Source organism: Moschus berezovskii, chromosome X, assembly GCF_049115385.1.
Source record: "Moschus berezovskii isolate FMDL1 chromosome X, NW_MosBer_1.0, whole genome shotgun sequence".
Lineage (NCBI taxonomy): Eukaryota > Metazoa > Chordata > Mammalia > Artiodactyla > Moschidae > Moschus > Moschus berezovskii.
The window spans coordinates 147,453,942-147,476,613 of NC_142488.1; the positions used below are offsets into that span (position 1 = coordinate 147,453,942).

Genomic DNA, 22,672 nt, shown 5'->3' on the forward strand with positions numbered 1-22,672 from the left:
TCATCCTCTGATATCCTCTTTTCCTTCTGTCCTCAAACTTTCCCAGCACCAGGATCTCTGTCAGTTGTTAACAATTTTTTCATTACTTTGGTTAATGATTCAGTCGAATTCATGTATATAATTCTTTCAACTGATGGTTATTTCCCTAAAGTATTAATATATTCCAAAAGTTAGAAATATTGACCTAAATGTTTATTTCTCTATTTCTTTTTAAAGACTCTGGAACACAGGGAATTCCCTGGTGGTACAGTAGTCAGGACTCCAGGCTTTCACTGCAGGTGGCATGCCTTTGGTCCCATGTCGGGGAACTAAGATCCTACAAGCCGTGAGATGCAGCAAAACAAAACAAAAGACAGAGAGGAAACAGACTCTCTAAAAACAAAAAAGACTCTTGATCACAATTTCTCTCAGAAAATATGCCTGCTAGTCGATTTCTGGTTTCCCAACATCATTGCCACAGTTGGCTTGGTTTCCTACTAAAATAAAAATCTTAGTTTGCATAAGGAGAGAAAAAAATCAAGGCACGCTAAACTAAGAATTTTGTGGCTGACTGGACATGTTTCAAGTCAGTGAAGAAATGTGCTGGGACAATTAGTTGAGTGATTGGGCATGGCCTGTTAGTTCTCTCTTAATATATGTTTTATCCTACAATCTTGCTAAATTCACTGATTAGTTTTTGTCAGTGTTTTGTGGATTCCATATGATTTTCTGCATAGGCAATCATGTCTGCAGATAGTTTTACTTTTTCCTTTTCAGTTGAGATGCTTTTTATCAATTTATTTCTCTCCTCATAATGGTTTGGATATTTCTCATTCTTGGCATATTCTTTTCCTTGGGTGCTGGGTGTATTTTTCCCTAGGTATATTCCACAACTTTTAAAAACGTAATGTTGTTTACTTACTTAGAAACACTTTGATCCTGTTGAGTCTTGCCTTAAGGGTTGATCATTGGGTGTTTGAGACAAGATCCCTCTGAGTACTGTATATGATGTCACCTGAATGAAGAGTTTCTGCTATGGCTCCAGCAGACTCTCTGCCCATGTGCAGGGTTCTGTCCTCACTCTGCTGCCCTCTCCTCTCTGGTGTGCTGCCTGCCAGCTCCAGCAGCCTCTGCTCTGCAATTCCCCCTTGACACCCAGGAGGCCGGCTGGACATGGCCTGGGCAGTCTGTGTAGACAGCAAGCTGGGGCAGCTGCACAGATCGTCTCTTCCATGTCTCAGCTCCCAGAGATCACTGCTAATCCTCCCTGACCTGATGCCCAGTTTTTTCACAGCCTGAGCTTCATATATTTTGGCTGCTTTTAAGAGGATCTTTGGAGTCAGTGGCAGGGCAGAGCCTTTCCTGTTCCTCCATATGCATGAACAGAGTCTGCCGTGATAGAACCCGGGGAGCTCTGCCCCCGTGGGCTGGAGGGAGGCAGGTGCTGCTGCTGGGGATGGTGGCAATGGTCCTGGGGGTGATGGTGATGGAGTCTCTCACCCACCAGCACCCAGCAGCTCTAGTGGCTACAGTGATCCTTCCTTTCAAAATATAAGCCAGATATGTTTCCCCTGTTCAGTTCCCTTTACTGGATTTTTTCTCACTCAGAGTATAAGCAAGAGGTACTTATAATGACCAGAAAGGCCCAAATTCTCATCTGTGAACCCCCTGTGCCTCTGTACATCCTCTGCTGTGCTCTTTCTTGCTCACTCCATACCGACCACAATGGCCTCTTGGCTGCACCCTCAACATTCCAGGTTTTCTGAGGAATTAGTGCTTTTGCATAGTCTGTTCTCCCTGCCTTGACTACACTCTCAAATATCGCTCCTGTCCACCTCCATCAACTCCGAGTCTGCCCAGGTCTCATCTTCTCACTTGACATCCTCCTGCATCCACCCTCCCCACAGCCCAGTGGGCAGTCAATCCTCTTCTCCCTGTTTTTTCCCACACTGCTCATCACCTTCTATAATACACTATAATTTACAAATGGCTTCGATCAAGAAGAAGGGACACATCCCGTGGATTGGCCTGCCTTCCCCACAGAGGTCTCCCAGGAAGCGATGTCTGAGTGTGGTGCCAGAGTGGGGTTGGGTTCATGATCAGAATTGTGGAGTTCCAGTGACTTGCAGCCTTGGAAAGCCCACCCTGTCCCTTAGGCCCTCCAGCGCCCCATCTGCCATCAGTGAGGTTCCCATGCGGGAGGGGTCTGTGTCTCAGCTCTGCTCTCTCCCATCGGACCTCCTGCTCCAGCCTGCACAGTGCCACTCTGTCTCAGAAAATAAAACTGAATTTATAAAACAATGACACAATTAAAGAAATAATAATTAATGCAGTATCAGATCAAAGAAAATAAAGTAGAAAGTGGAAACTTAGGGAGGTGCCTGGTGGAGTAAAGGGGACAGAGCTCAATGGGCCTGGGGCTCAGAGACCTTCAGGTTAGGTTTCCTGGCCCTTTCATCTCAGGTTAGCTGTTCACAGTAATACACCTTGTCCTTGAACAGGGAGGGTGAGGAAGTTCACGTGGCTTCTCCTCCTATCTCTCAGCACCAGGATTCCCCTTGGCTATAGGGTCTGTGCCTTTGGCCTGGTTTCCCAAACCCAAGCCCTGGCTACTCTGGTTGTCTCTGCCTTTCATCATGGCCTAGAGACACTGCTGACCCGGCATCCAGGGCAGCTGGGAGCATCAGCCGTGAGGAAAGAGAGGTGAGGACACAAGAGACCTCTGCTGTGGGGAGGCAGGCTGGGTGCTGTTGCCTTTTAATGTCAGTATTGAAGGTTACCTTGTCTGTGGTATCTGGCAGGGCCGTTGATTTTACTGTCAACTACTGAAACTAGTTTCTGACCCAGAAAAAAGACGTGGCTTGGCTGATCAGATGCAGTGCTTGTTCCAGCCACCTGCTGAACGGCTTGCAGCGAAGTAACGTGGATATGGGGCATTACATGTGAGTCAGGTTAGGCCTGTTGTACTTGAAAACAGCAAGGAAGTCTGTTTTCAACACTCAGCCTTCAAAATGTGTTCCAAGTTTTTATCAGAGGTCATTACTTAAAACAAGTAAGAGGACGCTTAGGTCATGATTCTTCCTTATAACTTTTATTAATGCCAGAAATGAAATAGTAAAAACTCAGAGAATTTTTAAAAATCAGCATGATTGCGGATATAAATGTGGTTTGAACAGGAGCCGAGCATGAGGTCTTGAGAGGGGAAAGCCAGGCCTGATGGGTGCCTTTAGTCTCCCGTGGCACCTAAAGGCCACAATTCAGCTGCTGCTTACTTCATGAAGTGGCCTGGACAGTCAGTCCCCAGGGTCACCCGATGCCCTTCGAGCTGGGCTGTGTGCTAGGTCTCAAGTTTCTCCTCCCCATGGAAAGTTTAACTCCCAACATCCTGGGCTTGTGGACTTAGGGAGTTGCAGGCATGAAAACCTTCAGTCCCCCTTTTGGCATGACACAACTCCTGACCTGGAGGTATTTCCTGATGAAATAAGATGGAAGGAAATGAAGCAAAAAGGAACTACAGAAAACAATGGAGGATTAATTGATGCCTTTCCCCCTTTATGCTGATGTCCAAATTTTCTAGAAAGGTGTACTATGCACAGTGCATAGACATGCCATGTGCACATGAGTTGGAGTGGTGTCAGAGATTATTTCTTTAAAAAAAATCCCTCAGAGACCATCAGAATCATAGCTCTTTATTACATGTGGATTATCTCTGTCAGAAAACAGGATTTGGCTAGCATCCATCGTTGTGATTTACAGTGCCTTTCTCAGAAGCATATGCTGCAGTGACCTCAAAAACTACCTGTATTTTGGGTCTATGAATTGTTATGTTTTTGTGTAGCCATCCATTAGCAGTTTTATCAAAGCAAGACATAAACACATACACCCTGAAAATTAGGGTGAAGTGATATTTGTAAAATCCTGAATCACTTCCAAAAAAGTCACACCATTCAAGTGTCTATCGCTTAGTGCAGTAAACATGTCCCTGGAAACGTTTTGTAAAAAAAATATTTCCTTTTTGTTCAATTGGATGACATTTCACTGCTGATATAATTTCAGCTGCATTTACTTTTCCAATCTATCTTCAATGTGGTGAGGTTCTTGACTCTTGGATGTACAATTTTTTCTGCACTGGCCTTTGTCAGGCAGTGACCTAAACACAGGTGGCCCACACATGAGGAAGTCACCATCTATGGGAACTGGCTGTCTGTACCCCTGGATTCTTGCCTGAGGCTCTGTGACTCTTTGCAAGTCACACACGAAGAAGGCAGCTCTTTAACAGGCTCTAGCCGAGGAGCAGGCCATGGGGTCCAGGAGCCCTCTTGTGGCTCCATCCAGACTCACTAAGGACTCAACTTAGTTAAAGAATTTGGCAATTTCCCCCATCCTGCTCTGGGAAGAAAATGATGTCACGAGATCCTGTCATTTTGAACATCAAAATTACTTGTTCTATGGTCTGAAAAACCAAGATTTTTGCACTTACCTTTGGAGCAGTTTGAAATCCTGTAGCAAAGCCTACAATTGCCCTGACTAATGCTGAATGCTATAGACCTGCCTGCCTACTTCCTCCACCCCCATGTGTAAGACACAGTGGCAGGACAGGATACCAGTCTCTTTTTATTACCCAGTTATTCAGATTTGTCTTTCAGCTGCAGGTGCTCAGAATGATCAGGAAAGGCATTAAGTAAAACCCTGTGCTCAATTGAGCCTTTTTTCTGGACCTCTCCCTGGAACCCCAGTGTCTCATAAAGGAAGGGGTGACAAGGTACCCTCGTTGCACAGTGTTCGGAACATTTGCCCTCTCAGGACCTAGTCACCACTAAAGCAGAAGGGGAAAGTTAGGCAAGACCCCTGATATTGGAGCTCACTGGGTTTGGTTTTTTCAGATCATAACCACCACTTGAAAGCTTGAGTCCAGCACAGGATGGCCAGGGATAGCCTTCCCCAGGGTGGCTCATGGGAAATGCGCTGCCAAGGGGACCATGTGAACCAAGAATGGATTTCATACTGATTTTTGGAAGGTATCTCTGATGGTAACTGCTGATTATGTTCGAGTGCCCTATTTGAACACCACATGAAGAAACCCTGGTTTGACATGCATAACTTTCAATTATAAAAAGCACCTGCTCAAAATCCTATGAAAAGGAGAGGGGACGATGAGCCATCCCGTGTTTGTATGTATTTCCCACCGGTCTCCAAAGTTACCCGAACTGATTGAGGCAGCGAGAGACAGCAAAAGAAGCCTGACTGGCTCTCTCGGCATGACTCATCTTGGGCAAAGTGATCCCGCCTCCAGTTCTTACCATCTTTTCCCTCAAAGCTGAAGCAATGATCTCTGCCAGGCCTAACTTCTGAGATCTTTTAGGGGAAGAGATGAGATGATGAATGTGAAAGAACACTGGGAAAAAGCCAACAGCAATGGGATACCCAGCCATGGGTGGCTGCTTAAGCACGATGTTCTTAGAGTCACCAGTGTCATGTGATCTGCTCATCGTGGAGCCCAGACTCAATGCTCCTGTCACTTGTGTTGTCTTTCTTTGGGGGATAGAAATACTTGTCTGCTTGATTCTTTGGAGTAAGGACTATAGATTCTGTCACCATCCGTAGGCTTGGTCTCTTGCACTGTGTCTTCCAGTGGGGGCAAGATGGTGTCCAGGTGCGTGTCTCCTAGGATAATTTATGATTCCAATGGAAGCACAGGAGAGAGATAAAAAGTTCAAGCGTTGGAGGCAAATGATGTCATCTTGTTGGCAGCGATACCGGCTGTAACGTGCACTTCAAATGCTCTACTGGAGATGTTTAACCCAACTTCCTTTTCAATTGTTCCCACCCTGTCCAAATGGAGTTTTCTACATCCCAGTCCATGGCTGTGGAATCCTCTCTCTCTGCTGCTTGTGACTGTGGAGCCAACACCACACTGGTCTGAGGCTCAGCAGAGGCACGTGTGGCTGTGACCAGAAATGCTGTGATCGGTGGGAGTCAGGGTAGGGCTGGCCCCCCTGAGAGCCCCTCTGGGAGGAGACTACTTCCTGCTCCTCCCCAGTCAGTATGTACAAATGGGTCCTCTCTCCCAAAGGGTCTCGTCAGACTCTCTGCGTCTTGACCTGTGTTGAGCATCAGTGGGCTTCTAGCGGAAAAACTCAAAGTGAGCCCCGCCTCCCACCTGCAGCCCGACCCTGTCACACTTTGGACTGCCTCTCATCCGTCCACTCCTGCTTTGTGCTCTGAAGAGCTTGTGTCTTCTGCTCATCCACTTGGACATAGTCCACTCTTTGCTCCTCTGAAAGGATAATTTTCTGAAGGGGGAGAACAAAAAGGTTTTTGTTACAGCTAATCGAAAAAATTCAGCACGTCCCTGGTGGGTTACCTTCATTTGCTGCCCCTTCCTCCTGGGCTGTCACCTGCAGAAGTGTTACACTCTGTGTGTGTGTGTGTGTGTGTGTGTGTGTGTGTGTGTGTGAATCTCTCCTCAACTCTACTCCCTTCAACTTGGCTCTAGCCATCTAACTCGCCTTGACCAGTATCCTGCAATGCTGCTGTCTCTCTTTTTCCTCTGCCAGGACAGTGGCCCCTGAATTGACAATGATCTGAGACACCAAGGCACTGGCTGTGATGGACTGTCCTGTAGGCAACAACTGAGAAGCCTTTGTGGTCGAAAGCCATGGAGGTCTGGGGACTCTCTTCACAGTTTGAATTTACCAGTCTCATCCTGCTCATCAGCTTTTCTGAAGTGTCATTGTAGGTTTGGGGTGTTGGAGAAGACTCTTGAGAGTCCCTTGGACTGCAAGGAGATCCAACCAGTCCATTCTAAAGGAGATCAGTCCTGGGTGTTCATTGGAAGGACTGATGCTGAAGCTGAAACTCCAATACTTTGTCTACCTCATGCGAAGAGTTGACTCACTGGAAAAGACTCTGATGCTGGGAGGGATTGGGGAGGAGGAGAAGGGGATAACAGAGAATGAAATGGCTGGATAGCATCACCGACTCGATGGACATGAGTTTGAGTGCACTCCGGGAGTTGGTGATGGACAGGGAGGCCTGGCGTGCTGTGATTCATGGGGTTGCAAAAAGTCGGACACGACTGAGCGACTGAACTGAACTGAACTGAAAGAAGAAAGGTAAAGCAAAAGGGAAGGGAAGTCTCCCAAACATCTTTCTCCACAAACACAAATGAAATCATATTGTATATCCTGTTCAGCAAGTTGATTTTCTCATCAAATAATACATTGTTAGCACAGTTTAGACTATGACCATCCTTTGCTCAAAAATATTTAGCTCTTGTCCACTGTTTGTGAGTCATTCCTGCCATGTGCAGTGAGTGACAACAGTCAATGGTTAGGATCTGTTACATGTATTCACTCATTTAATCCTCACAACAGGCTTCAACATAGCTGCTATTTCTGATCCCCACTTTACAGACAAGAATACTATGCAAAGGAGTCAAAACTGCCCAGCCTGCCACTTGAGGCCCTTTATGGAGGGGTTCCAATTGCAACTGAGAGTTTCTGTCCCCAGTTCCTAGAGTTGAGCCAATCAAGTCTATCCCTTCTTGCTTCAGCAGACCCTTCTTGTGCCTGGTCTACCATTTATCCTACCCCCATCTCTGCCAGACATTTCCCAACAAACTCTGTGGTCCAAGTTTTGAAGAGCATGAACACTACATACATTTATACATAAACATTAAAGAACACACCCCAGAGGGAAATACATCAGGATTTCTGGGAAACAGAATTAGAGCTGATTTTAAGATTCTTCACAGTACGTCTGTATGTTTGAGACTTTGCAAAGAGAACACGCATGGTGGAATCATCAAAACAAAACCAAACGGAAATGAAATCTCCTGGGAATTGTGATACAGAGTACTTCCTACCTGCTGTACAGGGGCTGGTGATGCTGAGTTGAAGTCCAGGGCTAAATAATCCAGGCTGAATTTCCTCGTCCATGTCACAGCTCCACTGCTCAAGGAGTTGGTTGCTCTGCGCTCCTCCTAGAATCCAAAGTCCCAGGATTTGGGTTAACAGTTTCTCGCTGGGCTGCCCAAGGGAAGGTGGCTGAGTGTGTCTCCACTTAAGCAGCTACCCGCAGAAAGTGGATGAGTCCTGTGCAGCTCGGCCTGCACATCACAAGGAGATCTTTCAAATACGATATGGCCAATTTGGCCTTTGCATGAAGCCCTGCCTTTATTCACCATGGAAACTGTTGGCCAAAATCTCCCCCAAGAAGAATACAGTGATAACATGTGTGCCCTACCAGCCAGCTTCAGAGGTAGAATATACTACTGTTACATGACACAAGACACACATGGAGGAGTACCTGCCCCCTTCTACTGCAGCCTTCTTGTCCACAAGGGGATGAGCACAATCTTGAATTTAGTGTTTATCTCTTCTTTTCTTTTTAAATATGATTTTATGAGTGTGTGAGTGTCCTTAAGTGACATACTGTTTTGTTTTGCATGTTTTGAACTTTCATGAACAGAACCATATTGAGTGCATTTTTGGTGAGTTCTATTTTCACTCCATTTATACATACTTCATATCCATCTGTGTCGATGCACTAGCCCTATTTCATTTGTCTTCATTACCATAGATGATTCCATTGCATGATATATTTAACTGTTCCACCAACAATGGTCATTTGAGTTGCTTCCAGTTAGAAGGCTCTTACTAGCATGTACCCAGGGATGTGGGCACCTTCAACTTGACTATCACCCACCTGATCTGGGGGAAAACATATCCTCTTGTGGTTTGATTTTCCATGCCCCTGATAATGTAATCATCTGACCATTTTTCATCTATTTAAAACTCATTTATTTTTCTCTTCTATGAATTATCTGTTTAGATTTGGTTTGGTTTTGCTAATCTTTATACTGAGTCTTTATACTTTATATTTCTGACTTTTCTCAGTACTTCCTCACATACCTAGGAGAGTGATAATTTGTTGGTAATGTGTGTTGCTAATAGTCCATCACAGTTTATAGCTGGTTTTTCTTTCTTTTTATGGCATTTTTAAAACGTAAAATTGTTCTTACTTTTAATGTAATATGTCAATATTTTTCTGAGTAGCTTGCTTTTATATTTTATTTAAAGAATTGTTCCTATGCTGAGGTCATAGTTTGTTTTCCCACACTTTCTCCTAAGTTATTAAATTTTTCCCTGGGCTCCCCTGGTGGCTCCTTTACATTAAAGTAATGACCTAGCCTGAACTAATTGTAACATATGCTGGTGAAATAAGGATACAATTAATTCTCTACTCTTTTGTGTGTACCCCATCTGGGAACCAGCTTTTCTCAATAGTGAAGCCTCTATTCATATACCACTTCCATCTGGATGCTCATCTTTATCCTTTACTGTCTCTTTTTATAATAAACTAGTAAATGTCCATGCTTCCCTGAGTTCTGTGAGCTGCCCTAGCAAAGTAGTCAAACCGAAGGAGGGAGATGAGGGAACCTCCAATTTGTATCCTGTCAGGCAGAAGCACAGATAACAACCTGGGCTTGTGACTGGCATCTGAAGTTGAAGGGGGTGGGCAGTCTTGTTAAGACTGAACCCATAACCTGTGGAATCTGATGCTGTCTCTGGGTAGAAAGTGTCAGAATTGAGTTGAATTCTTAGACACCCTGCTGGTGTCTGAGAAATGCTTGGTGTTAGTGTGAACCCACTCCAATCAACACCCACACGTTGGAATTGGCTCCAGAAACCCAAAAGAGTGGTCTTTGTGGCTGGTTTCTTTCATTCAGCATATTATTTTCAAGGTTCATCCTTATCATTTCATGGATCTGATATCACTGTATGGCTGCTTATATAACATTGCACTGTGTATCCATGCTACATTTTATTTACCCATTCATCGTTTGGTGAATATTTGGGTTGCTTTCATTTCTTGACTGTTATGAAAAATGCTGCTATGAACGTTCATGTACGAGATGTGGTGGAATTACTCTTGATTAGGATTTTTTAACCTGTATGAATGAGTGAGGTTGGTATATAATTTTCTATTCATGTCAGGGCTATTTGTTTTGGTATCAAGCTATTTTAGTTTTATAAATAAATTTCTACTTATTTTAGACACTTTACTTTAGACAGGATAATATATCTTCTTTTTCACATTCCTGAAGTAGTTTATATAAGATTGAAATGATCTCTTCCTTTTGATAGAAAGTGTCTGCAAAGTTTTGGAGGCCTTGTGACCTTTTGTAGTAAAAATCTCCCCACATATTCAGTTTCTCTAGTGGTTGTATAACCATTTGTGTTTTCTATTTCTACTTGAGTCAGTTTGTAGTAATATTTTTCTGAGACTTTGCCTATTTTCACTAAAGTTTTCATATTCACTACTTTGACGTTGTTCATAATATTCTCACATATTTATCTCTGATGTATTTTCAGCTATTGCATCCTTTGCATTCTTAATATATCCATTGCTTTTTCTTGATTGATTATGTTCAAACTTAATCTTTCAAAAGAACAAATCAGGTCTGTGCTGATTCTCTCTAATTTTGTACATTTTGTTAATTTCTGTTCTGACTTTTATTCATTTTCCTTTAATGGGGTTCATTTATTTTATTATTATGAAAATTTTCTAATAATCAGTCAAACTGAAGAAAATATGCTATGAACACCCATATACCTTCCATCAACATCTACCACTAACATTTGATGCAATAAACTGCTGGTGAGATTTTGGACTGAGGATTGTGAGAAAATGCCATTATGCCTTTCCATATTGATTCTCTATTTTTTCCCTATCATCTCCTTCCGCAACTCTGGCTGTTTTGGTCTCTTTAACCTGACTTATTAGTGAATTCACAACTATATTCCAAGTCACTAAACTACTCTTTGGGTTCAACCTGTTTACCTTCACCCATTGAACTTCTAATTTCATTCTTATTTTTACGTCTAGCAGTTCTAAATGATCTTTTTTAATCCACCTGGTCATTTTAAAATAGCATCTTGTGGAGACGGTCCTAAGATGGCAGAGGAAAAGGATGGGGAGACCACTTTCTCCCCTACAAATTCATGAAAAGAACATTTGAACACTGAGTAAATTCCACAGAACAACTTCTGAATGCCGGCAGAGGACATCACACACCCAGAAAAGTAGCCCATTGTCTTCAAAAGGAGGTAGGAAAAAATATAAAAGATAAAAAGAGAGACAAAAGAGGTAGGGATGGAGATCCATCCCGGGAAGGGAGTCTTAAAAAAAAAGAAGTTTCCAAACACCAGGAAACACTCTCACTGGCGAGTGTGTGGCAAGCCTTGGAACCTCAGAGGGCAACATGACTGGGAGGAAAAATAAATAAATAATTAAAACCCACAGATTACATGCCTAACGATAACTCCCAGTGGAGAAGCAGTGCAGATGCCCACACCCGCCACTAGCAAGTGGGGGCTGGGCTGGGAGGCACGGGCTGCATTGCTTAGAGTAAGGACCTGGCCAGAAAGCCCTGAGGGCAATCTGATGGAACTAATTTGAGATAGCAAACCAGACTGTGGGATAGTTACCCCACAAAAAGCCCTAACCTAAGACACCACCAGGCCTGCTCACAGAACAAAGGACTGAGCAGAGCTAGCTGGGTGCCCACTGGCCCATCCCCCTCTGGAGACAGGCAGGCGAGGCAGCCAGAGGCTAGAGGGGGCAATTGGGGCCCCAGAGAGGCATGATCTACCAAACTGCAAGCAGGCTTCATTGCTAACCAAGATTTCTTGGGATTCTAAACAGTCGACATCCACCTGATAAGGTGCGCCGGGTGGAAACCCAGAAAACGGAGCGGCAGGGATGGGGGAGACGATAAGTAGCAGCGACCACACTCGCCAAACACCTGGTCACCTGAGCTGCTCGGACCTGGGATGGGCACAAAACGCAGGCCCAACGGAGTCTGCACCTTTGTGGAGTACCCGAGAACCTAAACCTGAGCGGATTAAACCTGGGAAGTGTATACAAACCAGGGCCGGCCTCAGACAGTTCCCAGCAGAGCAACCTAGAGCCTAAGCAGTATAGACAGGGAAAGCACACATGCCTTGAGCGGGGACAAACCCAGCGTGGCTGAAACACTGTGAGCACTCCCCACAGACGCCAGTGATATTTGTTTGCAGCGTTCCTCTCTCCTCACACCATGACTGAACAGGTGAGCCTTAAAAAGTGGCCATCACCGCCCCCTTGTGTCAGGGCAGAAATCAGACGCTGAAGAGAGTAGCAAGCAGAAGAAGCTAAAACAGAGGAAACCGCCTTGGAAGTGACAGGCGCAATAGATTAAAACCCTGTAGTTAGCACCAACTGCATAGGAAAGGGGCCTATAGATCTTGAGAAGTATAAGGTGGATCGAGGAACTATCTGAAAACGAACTGACCACACACTGTCCACAACACCAGAGAAAGTCCTAGATATATTTTTACTATTATCATTGTTTAAAATTTTTTAAAATTTTAAGTCCTCTATTACTCCTTTAATTTTCATTTTTATAACCTACTATTACTTTGAAAAAAAGACCCTATTTTTAAAGCAAACTTCATATATATATATATATTATAATTTTTGTGACTTTTTTTTCTTTAATATTGTATTTTTGATAATCCAACCTCTACTCTAGATTTTTAATCTTTCCTTTTTGGTATTTGTTATCAATTTTGTACCTTTCAGAACCCAATCTTCAGTACCCATTTTACTTGGGAGTGAGATTACTGGCTTGACTGCTCTTTCCCCCTTTGGACTCTCCTTTTTCTCCACCAGGTCACCTCTATCTCCCTCCTCCGTGTTCTCTTCTCTACCGAACTCTGTGAATCTCTTTGTGTGTTCCAGACTGTGGAGAACACCTAGGAAACTGATTACTGGCTGGATCTGTCTCTCTACTTTTGATTTCCCCCCTTTATCCTCCTGGCCACCTCGGTCTCCTTCCTCCCTCTTCTCCTCTCTATATAACTACATGAACATCTGTGAGCGGTCCAGACTGGAGAGCACATAGGGAATTGATTACTGGCTAGCTGGCTCTCTCCTCTTTTGATTCCACTTCTACTCCTCCTGGTCACCTCTATCTCCCTCCTCCTTCTTCTCTTCTCCATGTAACTCTGTGGACCTCTCTGGGTGTCCCTCACTGTGGAGAAATTTTTCATCTTTAACCTAGATGTTTTATCATCGGTGCTGTATAGATGGAGAAGTCTTAAGGCTACTGCAAGAATAAGACTGAAAACCAGATGCAGGAGGCTTAAGTCCAAATCCTGTAATACACCACATTAACAAAATGAAAAAAAAGCCATATGATTATCCCAATATATGTAGAGAAAGTCTTTGACAAAATTCAACATCCATTTATGAAAAAAAAAAACCCTCCAGAAAGCAGGAATAGAAGGAACATAACTCAACATAATAAAAGCTATATATGACAAACCCACAGCAAACATTGTCCTCAATGGTGAAAAATAGAAAGCATTTTCCCTAAAGTCAGGAACAATACAAGGGTGCTCTCACCACTCCTATTCAACATAGTTTTGGAAGATTTGGCCACATCAATCAGAGCAGAAAAAGAAATAAAAGGAATCCAAATTGGAAAAGAAGAAGTAAAACTCTCACTGTTTGCAAATGACATGATCCTCTACTTAGAAAACCCTAAAGACTCTACCAGAAACTTACTAGAGCTAATCAATTAATATAGTAAAGTTGTAGGATACAATCAACACACAGAAATCCTTTGTATTCATACACAATAAAATGAGAAAATAGAAAGAGAAATTAAGGAAACAATTCCATTCACCATTGCAACGAAAAGAATAAAATAAATAAAATAAAATATACCTACCTAAAGAAACAAAAGGCGTATATATATAGAAAACTATAAAAACTATAAAACACTGGTGAGAGAAATCAAAGATTTACCGTGTTCATGGATCAGAAGAATCAATATAATGAAAATGAATATACTCCCTAAAGCAATCTATAGGTTCAATGCAATGCCTATCAAGCTACCAAAGGTATTTTTCACAGAGCTAGAACAAATAATTTTACAATTTGTATGGAAATACAAAAAACCTCGAATAGCCAAAGCAATCTTGAGAAAGAAGAATGGAACTAGAGGAATCAACCTGCCTAACTTCAGGCTCTACTACAAAGACACAGTCATCAAGACTTTATGGTACTGGCATAAAGACAGAAATGTAGATAAATGGAACGAAATAGAAAGCCCAGAGATAAATCCACGTACCTATGGACACCTTATCTTTGACAAAGGACGCAAGAATATTCAATGAAGAAAAGACAATCTCCTTCACAATTGGTGCTGGGAAAACTAGTCACTTGTAAAAGAATGAACTGTAAAGCAATTAGCCCCCAATTAAAATAAATACATCTATATTTAAAAAATAAAATAAAAATAAAAAATAAAAACTTATGGCTGATACACTTTGCTGTATGGCAAAAACTAACACAACATTGTAAAGGAATGATCCTTCAATTAAAAATAAATTTTAAAAATACTTAAAAAAATAAGATGAAACTAAAACACTTTCCAACACCATACAAAAAAAATAAACTCAAAATGGATTAACGAACTAAATGTAAGGCCAGAAACTATAAAACTCCTAGAGGAGAACATAGGGAAAACACTCTCAGACATAAATCACAGCAGGATCCTCCATGACCCACCTACCAAAATACTGGAAATAAAAGCAAAAATAAACAAATGGGACCTAATTAAAATTAAAAGCTTCTGCAGAGCAAAGGAAACTATAAGCAAGGTGAAAAGACAGCCTGCAGAATGGGAGAAAATAATAGCAAAAGAAGCAACTGACAAAGAATTAATCTCCAAAATATACAAGCAACCCCTGCAGCTCAAATCCAGAAAAATAAATGGCCCAATAAAAAAATGGGCCAAAGAACTAAACAGACATTTCTCCAAAGAAGACATACAGATGGCTAACAAACACACGAAAAGATGCTCAACATCACTCATTATCAGAGAAATGCAAATCAAAACCACAATGAGTTACCATTTCATGCCAGTCAGAATGGCTGCGATCCAAAAGTCTACAAGCAATAAATGCCGGAGAGGGTGTGGAGAGAAGGGAACCCTCTTACACTGTTGGTGGGAATGCAAACTAGTACAGCCACTATGGAGAACAGTGTGGAGATTCCTTAAAAAACTGGAAATAGAACTGCCATATGACCCAGCAATCGCACTCCTGGGCATACACACTGAGGAAACCAGAATTGAAAGAGACACCTGTACCCCAATATTCATTGCAGCACTGTTTTTAATAGCCAGAACATGAAAGCAACATAGATGTCCATCAGCAGACAAATGGATAAGAAAGCTGTGGTACACATACACAATGGAGTATTACTCAGCCATTAAAAAGTATACATTTGAATCAGTTCTAATGAGGTGGATGAAACTGGAGCCTATTATACAGAGTGAAGTAAGCCAGAAAGAAAAACACCAATACAGTATACTAATGCATATATATGGAATTTAGAAAGATGGTAACAATAACCCTGTATGTGAGACAGTAAAAGATACACAGATGTATAGAACAGTCTTTTAGATTATGCGGGAGAGGGCGAGGGTAGGATGATTTGGGAGAATGGCATTGAAACATGTATATTATCATATGTGAAATGAATCGCCAGTCCAGGTTCAAAGCACGATACAGGATGCTCAGGGCTGGTGTACTGGCATGACCCAGAGGGATGGGATGGGGAGGGAGGTGGGAGGGGTTTCAGGATGGGGAACACATGTACACCTGTGGTGAATTCATGTCAATGTATGGCAAAACCAATACAATATTTTAAAGTAATTAGCCTCCAATTAAAGAAATTTATATTTAAAAAAATTTTATCAAGGGAAAAAATTTTAAAAATAGACATAAAAAAAGATGCACACAAAAGTATGAGGATGAAAAACAGACAATAGAAAGAAAAACCTGTTAAATCTAAGCATTGGAATTATCTGAAAATAGGAAGTATGATGAAAAATTATGGAAATGAAAAGAGAAAGAATGCCAGAATAAAAAGCAGAAAAGATCATATTTAAGGTGCAGTGTAATGGTTTTATATGAATACATTGTGAATGATTACCACAATTATTCCATAATTATCAGAGACATTAAAGCAGGTATGAGGAAATAAAGTAGTATCTTGTAACTCAGTCTAACTTGCGACCCTTCATCATATTTTTTAAGTATATAAAACTTATTTTATATTTAAGATCTAATATTTTCAATAATGACTTAATTCTAGACTTGATTTTATTGTTTGTAGTTCCTATTGATTCTCGGGGTTTGCAATTTCTCAGTACTTTTAGCTTAAGAGATACCCTTTATTTTCTTGGCAGTTGAGTTTTGGATTTAAAGAATACATTTAGCTGGATTTCCCTGGCTGTCCAGTGGCTAAGACTCTGTGCTCCCAATGCAGGAGAGGCCTGGTTTCAATCCGTGGTCAAGGAACGAGATCCCAAATGTCGCATCTAGGAGTTTACATGTAGCAACTAAAGATCATGTTTGTTGCAACTAAGACCCAATGCAGCCAAATAAATATAAATAAATATTTTAAAATATACCCTCTACTATTTTAAGATTGGTACTTTCATGGTACTTTGCTTACTGAAGTGCTTCATCAATTTTTTATTTTTTCTTTTATTTTATTTTTCTTTTTTTTTTTAAATTACTTTACATTATTGTATTGGTTTTGCCATACATTGACATGAATCTACCCTGGGTGTACATGTGTTCCCCACCTTGAACCCCCCCTCCCACCTCCCTCCCCATCCCATCCCTTTGGTTCATCCCAGTACACCAGCCCCAAGCATCCTGTATCATGTATCATTTTTTAAAAAATTAGAACAAATGTAGTTCCAATTCTAGCAATGTAAGATTAAATAATTTTTACTACCTTCCTGAACAGAACAGCATTTCTTGATTTTTTTTCCCATTTTTGGTAGACTTTGACTAATTTTTCTTTTTCTTTTTGAAATTTTTCATAAATTTACTACATACTATTTTTATTTACTATTTTTTACATACTATTTTTAAAATTCTGAATAGCAAACAAGAACAAAGAGAAAAAGATTGTATTAAACTTTTTAAAAGACATATATATGACACGTTTATGACAACTTTCTAAACAGAGAATGCTCTTTCAAATCTATATTTCCTTCTCTTTTTGAGTCATGGCTTTTTTAAAAAAAATTATTTATTTTAATTAGAGGTTAATTACTTTACAGTATTGTATTGCTTTTGCCATACATTGATATGAATCCAGCCCAGGTGTACATGTGTTCCCATCTTGAACCCCCCTCCCACCTCCCTCCCCATATCATCCCTCTGGGTCATCCCAGTGCACCAGCCCCAAGCATCCAGTCTCATGCCACGAATTTGGACTGGCGATTGGTTTCACATATGGTAATATACATGTTTCAACGCCATTCTCCCAAATCATCCTACCCTCACCCTCTCCCACAGAATCTAAAAGACTGTTCTATACATCTGTGTCTCTTTTGCTATCTCACATTCAGGGTTATTGTTGCCATCTTTCTAAATTCTATATATATGCATTAGTATACTGTACTGGTGTTTTTCTGTCTGGCTTAATTCACTCTGTAAAATAGGCTCCAGTTTCATCCCCCTCATTAGAACTGATTCAAAAGTATTCTTTTTAATTACTGAGTAATACTCCATTGTGTATATGCACTACAGCTATCTTATCCATTCGTCTGCAGATAGACATCTAGGCTGCTACCATGTCCGGCTATTAGGGAGGGGGGTTTGGAAGGGGGAACTCATGTACACCCGGGGTGGATTCATGTCAATGTATGGCAAAACCAACCAATATAATATTGTAAAATATAAAAAACTTAAAAAAAAAAGAAAACTACAGGCCAATATCACTGATGAACATTGATGCAAAAATCCTTAACAAAATTCTAGCAAACAGGATCCAATAACACATTAAAAAGATCATACATCATGACCAAGTGGGCTTTATCCCAGGGATGCAAGGATTTTTCAATATCCGCAAATCAATCAATGTAATACATCACATTAACAAAATAAAAAATAAAAACCATATGATTATCTCAATAGATGCAGAGAAAGCTTTGACAAAATTCAGCATCCATTTATGATAAAAACCCTCCAGAAGGCAGGAATAGAAGGAACATTCCTCAACATAATAAAAGCTATATATGACAAACCCACAGCAAACATTATCCTCAATGGTTAAAAATGGAAAGCATTTCCCCTAAAATCAGGAACAAGACAAGGGTGCCCACTCTCACCACTACTATTCAACATAGTTTTGGAAGTTTTGGCCACAGAAGTCAGAGCAGAAAAAGACATAAAAGAAATCCAAATTGGAAAAGAAGAAGTAAAACTCTCACTGTTTGCAGATGACATGATCCTCTACACAGAAAACCCTAAAGACTCTACCAGAAAATGACTAGAGCTAATCAATGAATACAGTAACATTGCAGGATATAAAATCAACACACAGAAATCCCTTGCATTCCTATACACTAATAATGAGAAAATAGAAAGAGAAATTAAGGAAACAATTCCATCCACCGTTGCAACGAAAAGAATAAAATACTTAGGAATATATCTACCTAAGGAAACAAAAGACTTGAACATAGAAAACTATAAAACACTAGTGAAAGTAATCAAAGAGGACACTAATAGATGGAGAAATATACCGTGTTCGTGGATTGCAAGAATAAATATTGTGAAAATGAGTATACTACCCAAAGTAATTTATACATTCAATGCAATCCCTATCAAGCTACCAATGGTGTTTTTCACAGAGCTAGAACAAGTAATTTCACAATTTGTATGGAAATACAAAAAACCTCGAATAGCCAAAGCAATCTTGAGGAAGAAGAATGGAACAGGAGAAATCAACCTGCTGGACTTCAGGATCTACGACAAAGCCACAGTCATCAAGACACTATGCTACTGGCTTACAGACAGAAATATAGATCAATGGAACAAAATAGAAAGCCCAGAGATAAATCCATGCACCTATGGACACCTTATCTTTGATAAGGGAGGCAAGAATATTCAATGGAGAAAAGACAATCTCTTTAACAAGTGGTGCTGGGAAAACTGGTCAACCACTTGTAAAAGAATGAAACTAGAACACTTCCTAACACCATACACAAAAATAAACTCAAAATGGATTAAAGATCTAAACGGAAGACCAGAAACTATAAAACTCCTAGAGGAGAACGTAGGCAAAACACTCTCAGACATAAATCACAGCAGGATCCTCCATGACCCACCTCCCAGAATATTGGAAATAAAAGCAAAAATAAACAAATGGGACCTAATTAAAATTAAAAGCTTCTGCACAGCAAAGGAAACTATAAGTAAGGTGAAAAGACAGCCTGCAGAATAGGAGGACATAATAGCAAATGAAGCCACTGACAAAGAATTAATCTCCAAAATATGCAAGCAACTCCTGCAGCTCAATTCCAGAAAAATAAACGAACCAATCAAAAAATGGGCCAAAGAACTAAACAGGCATTTCTCCAAAGAAGACATACAGATGGTTAACAAACACATGAAAAGATGCTCAACATCTCTCATAATCAGAGAAATGCAAATCAAAACCACAATGAGATACCATTTCACGCCAGTCAGAATGGCTGCTATCCAAATGTCTACAAGCAATAAATTCTGGAGAGGGTATGGAGAAAAGGGAATCCTCTTACACTGTTGGTGGGAATGCAAACTAGTACAACCACTATGGAGAACAGTGTGAAGATTCCTTAAAAAACTGGAAATAGAACTGCCATACGACCCAGCAATCGCACTCCTGGGCATACACACCGAAGAAACCAGAATTGAAAGAGACACATTATTTCAATGTTCATCCAGCTCTGTTTATAAAAGCCAGGACATGGAAGCAACCTAGATGTCCATCTGCAGAAGAATGGATGAGAAAGCTGTGGTACATTTACACAATGGAGTATTCAGTTCAGTTCAGTTCAGTTCAGTCGCTCAGTCGTGTCCGAGTCTCCGCGACCCCATGAATCACAGCACGCCAGGCCTCCCTGTCCATCACCAACTCCCGGAGTACACTCAAACTCATGTCCACAGAGTCGGTGATGCCATCCAGCCATCTCATTCTCCGTCGTCCCCTTCTCCTCCCGCTCCCAACCTTTCCCAGCATCAGAGTCTTTTCCAGTGAGTCAACTCGTCGCATGAGGTGGCCAAAGTATTGGAGTTTCAGCTTTAGCATCAGTCCCTCCAATGAACATCCAGGATTGATCTCCTTTAGAATGGACTGGTTGGATCTCCTTACTCGGCAATTAAAAAGTATACATTTGAATCAGTTCTAATGAGGTGGATGAAACTGGAGCCTATTATACAGAGTGAAGTAAGGCAGAAAGAAAAACACCAATACAGTATATTAACGCATATATATGGAATTCAGAAAGATGATAATGATAACCCTCTTTACGAGACAGCAAAAGAGACAGAGATGTATAGAACATTCTTTTGGACTCTGTGGGAGAGGGAGAGGGTCAGAGGATTTGGGAGAATGGCATTGAAACATGTATATTATCATATGTGAAATGAATCGCCAGTCCAAGTTCGATGCATGATACAGGATGCTCGGGGCTGGTGTACCGGGATGAACCAGAGGGATGGGATGGTGAGGGAGGTGGGAGGGGGTTAAAGATGGGGAACATATGTACACCTGCAGCAGAGTCTTGTCAATGTATGGCAAAACCAATACAATAATGTAAAGTAATTAGCCTCCAATTAAAATAAATAAATTTTTTAAAAATTTAAAAAAAGATAGTAATAAGAGGTTCATATCCAAAATATACAAATAACACATACAACTCAGCATCAAAAACAACAAAACAATACAAAACAAAAACAAAATAAGCTGATTAAAAAATAGAGGACATGAATAGACATTTTTCCAAAGACACACAGGTTTCTAACACAGATGAAATGATGTTCAACCTCACTAATCATGAAGGAAATGCAAATTAAAGCCACAATAAAACATCACCTCACACATGTTAGAATGAAAGTGAAAGTCACTCAGTCATTTCTGACCCTTTGCAACCCCATGGAATTCTCTAGGCCAGAATACTGGAGTGGGCAGCCTTTCCCTTCTCCAGGGGATCTTCCCAACCCAGGGATTGAACCCAGGTCTCCTGCATTGCAGGAGGATTCTTTACCAGTTGAGCCACCAGGGAAGCCAAAAAATACTGGAGTGGGTAGCCTATCCCTTCTCTGGTGGATCTTCCTGACCCAAGAATCAAACCAGAGTCTTCTGCATTGCAGGTGTATTCTTTACCAACTGAGCTATCAGGGAAGCCCTGATAGAATGGCTATGTAAGAATGTCGGAATGACTAACATGATAGAATGGCTATCATCAAAAACAACACCAATAACAAATGTTGGTGAGGGTGTGGAGAAAAGAGAACCCTTGTATATTGTTCACATGAACGTAAATTGGTACATCCACTGTGGAAAACAATATGGAGGTTCCTCAAAAATTAAAAATATGATTCACAAATTTCACTTCTATTTGCCCCCAAAACAAAAACACTAATTCAAAAAGATATATACAGTCCCATGTTCATTGAAGCACTATTTACAATAGCCAAGATATGGAAGCAACTTCAGTGTCCATCCATAGATGAATGGATAAAGATGTTTTACATATATATATATATATATATATACCCATGCACATACATATACATGCACAATGGAATATTACCCAGCAAAAGAAAGAAATGTTGCCATTATTACACCATGGGTGGATCTAGAGGGTATTATGCCAAGTGAAATAAGTCAGACAGAGAAAGACAAATACCATATTATCTTACTTAGATGTGAAATCAAAAAATAAATGCAAACAGACTCATAGACCAGGAGGACAAATGGGTGGTTGCCAGAAGGGAGGCAGATGAGGGGTAGGTGGAATAGGTGAAGGAGATTTAAAGGTATACACCTCCATTATATAGTAAGCAATCCATGGGAATGTAATCTACAGCACAAGGAACAGGATCAACAATATTGTAGTAACTTGTAGAGGTCCATATGGTTACTAGACTTATCATGGGGGTCACTTCATTCATGTATGCAAATGTCAGTTATCATGTAGTACATACGAGACTAATATAATGCTGTGCATCAACTATATTTCATTAGAAAATAAAGTCACTAAAGAAGGTTACAGGACTTTTATAAAACAAAACTTCTTTCTCAGACTCTAGCCTAAATTTTTACAGTCAGGTAAGAACTTGTCCTTAAAGAGAAGAAATTATGCATATGATTATGTACAAAGTAAAAATTGAATTATATTAGTTCAGTCTAGCAAATGGGTTGTTTTGTGGAACAACTGAAATATTGTAAATCAATGACACTAAAATATTGTATTCAGTTCAGTCGCTCAGTCGTGTCCGACTCTCCGCGACCCCATGAATCACAGCACGCCAGGCCTCCCTGTCCATCACCAACTCCCGGAGTACACTCAAACTCATGTCCACAGAGTCGGTGATGCCATCCAGCCATCTCATTCTCTGTCGTCCCCTTCTCCTCCCGCCCCCAACCTTTCCCAGCATCAGAGTCTTTTCCAGTGAGTCAACTCGTCGCGTGAGGTGGCCAAAGTATTGCAGTTTCAGCTTTAGCATCAGTCCCTCCAATGAACATCCAGGATTGATCTCCCATAGAATGGACTGGTTGGATC

At 41.0% G+C, this 22,672-nt stretch overlaps 1 protein-coding gene across 4 annotated transcripts in view; it reads right to left on the reverse strand.

Moving 5' to 3' along the window:
* Nucleotides 1–3,651: 3,651 nt before the first annotated feature.
* The window catches only part of GAB3 (GRB2 associated binding protein 3), an 89,147-nt gene continuing 70,126 nt past the window's right edge, over nt 3,652–22,672 (reverse strand). For 3 of the 4 annotated variants that reach the window (XM_088833662.1, XM_088833661.1, XM_055438669.2), the window contains 2 exons: nt 7,847–7,963; nt 3,652–6,272 (listed from right to left, as the gene is read on the reverse strand). In XM_088833662.1, coding sequence (XP_088689788.1) covers nt 6,156–6,272; nt 7,847–7,963 — 234 coding nt within the window. In that variant the 3' untranslated portion in view covers nt 3,652–6,155. The remainder of the gene's footprint in view (nt 6,273–7,846; nt 7,964–22,672) is intronic. The other variant, XM_088833663.1, reaches the window with a different exon arrangement.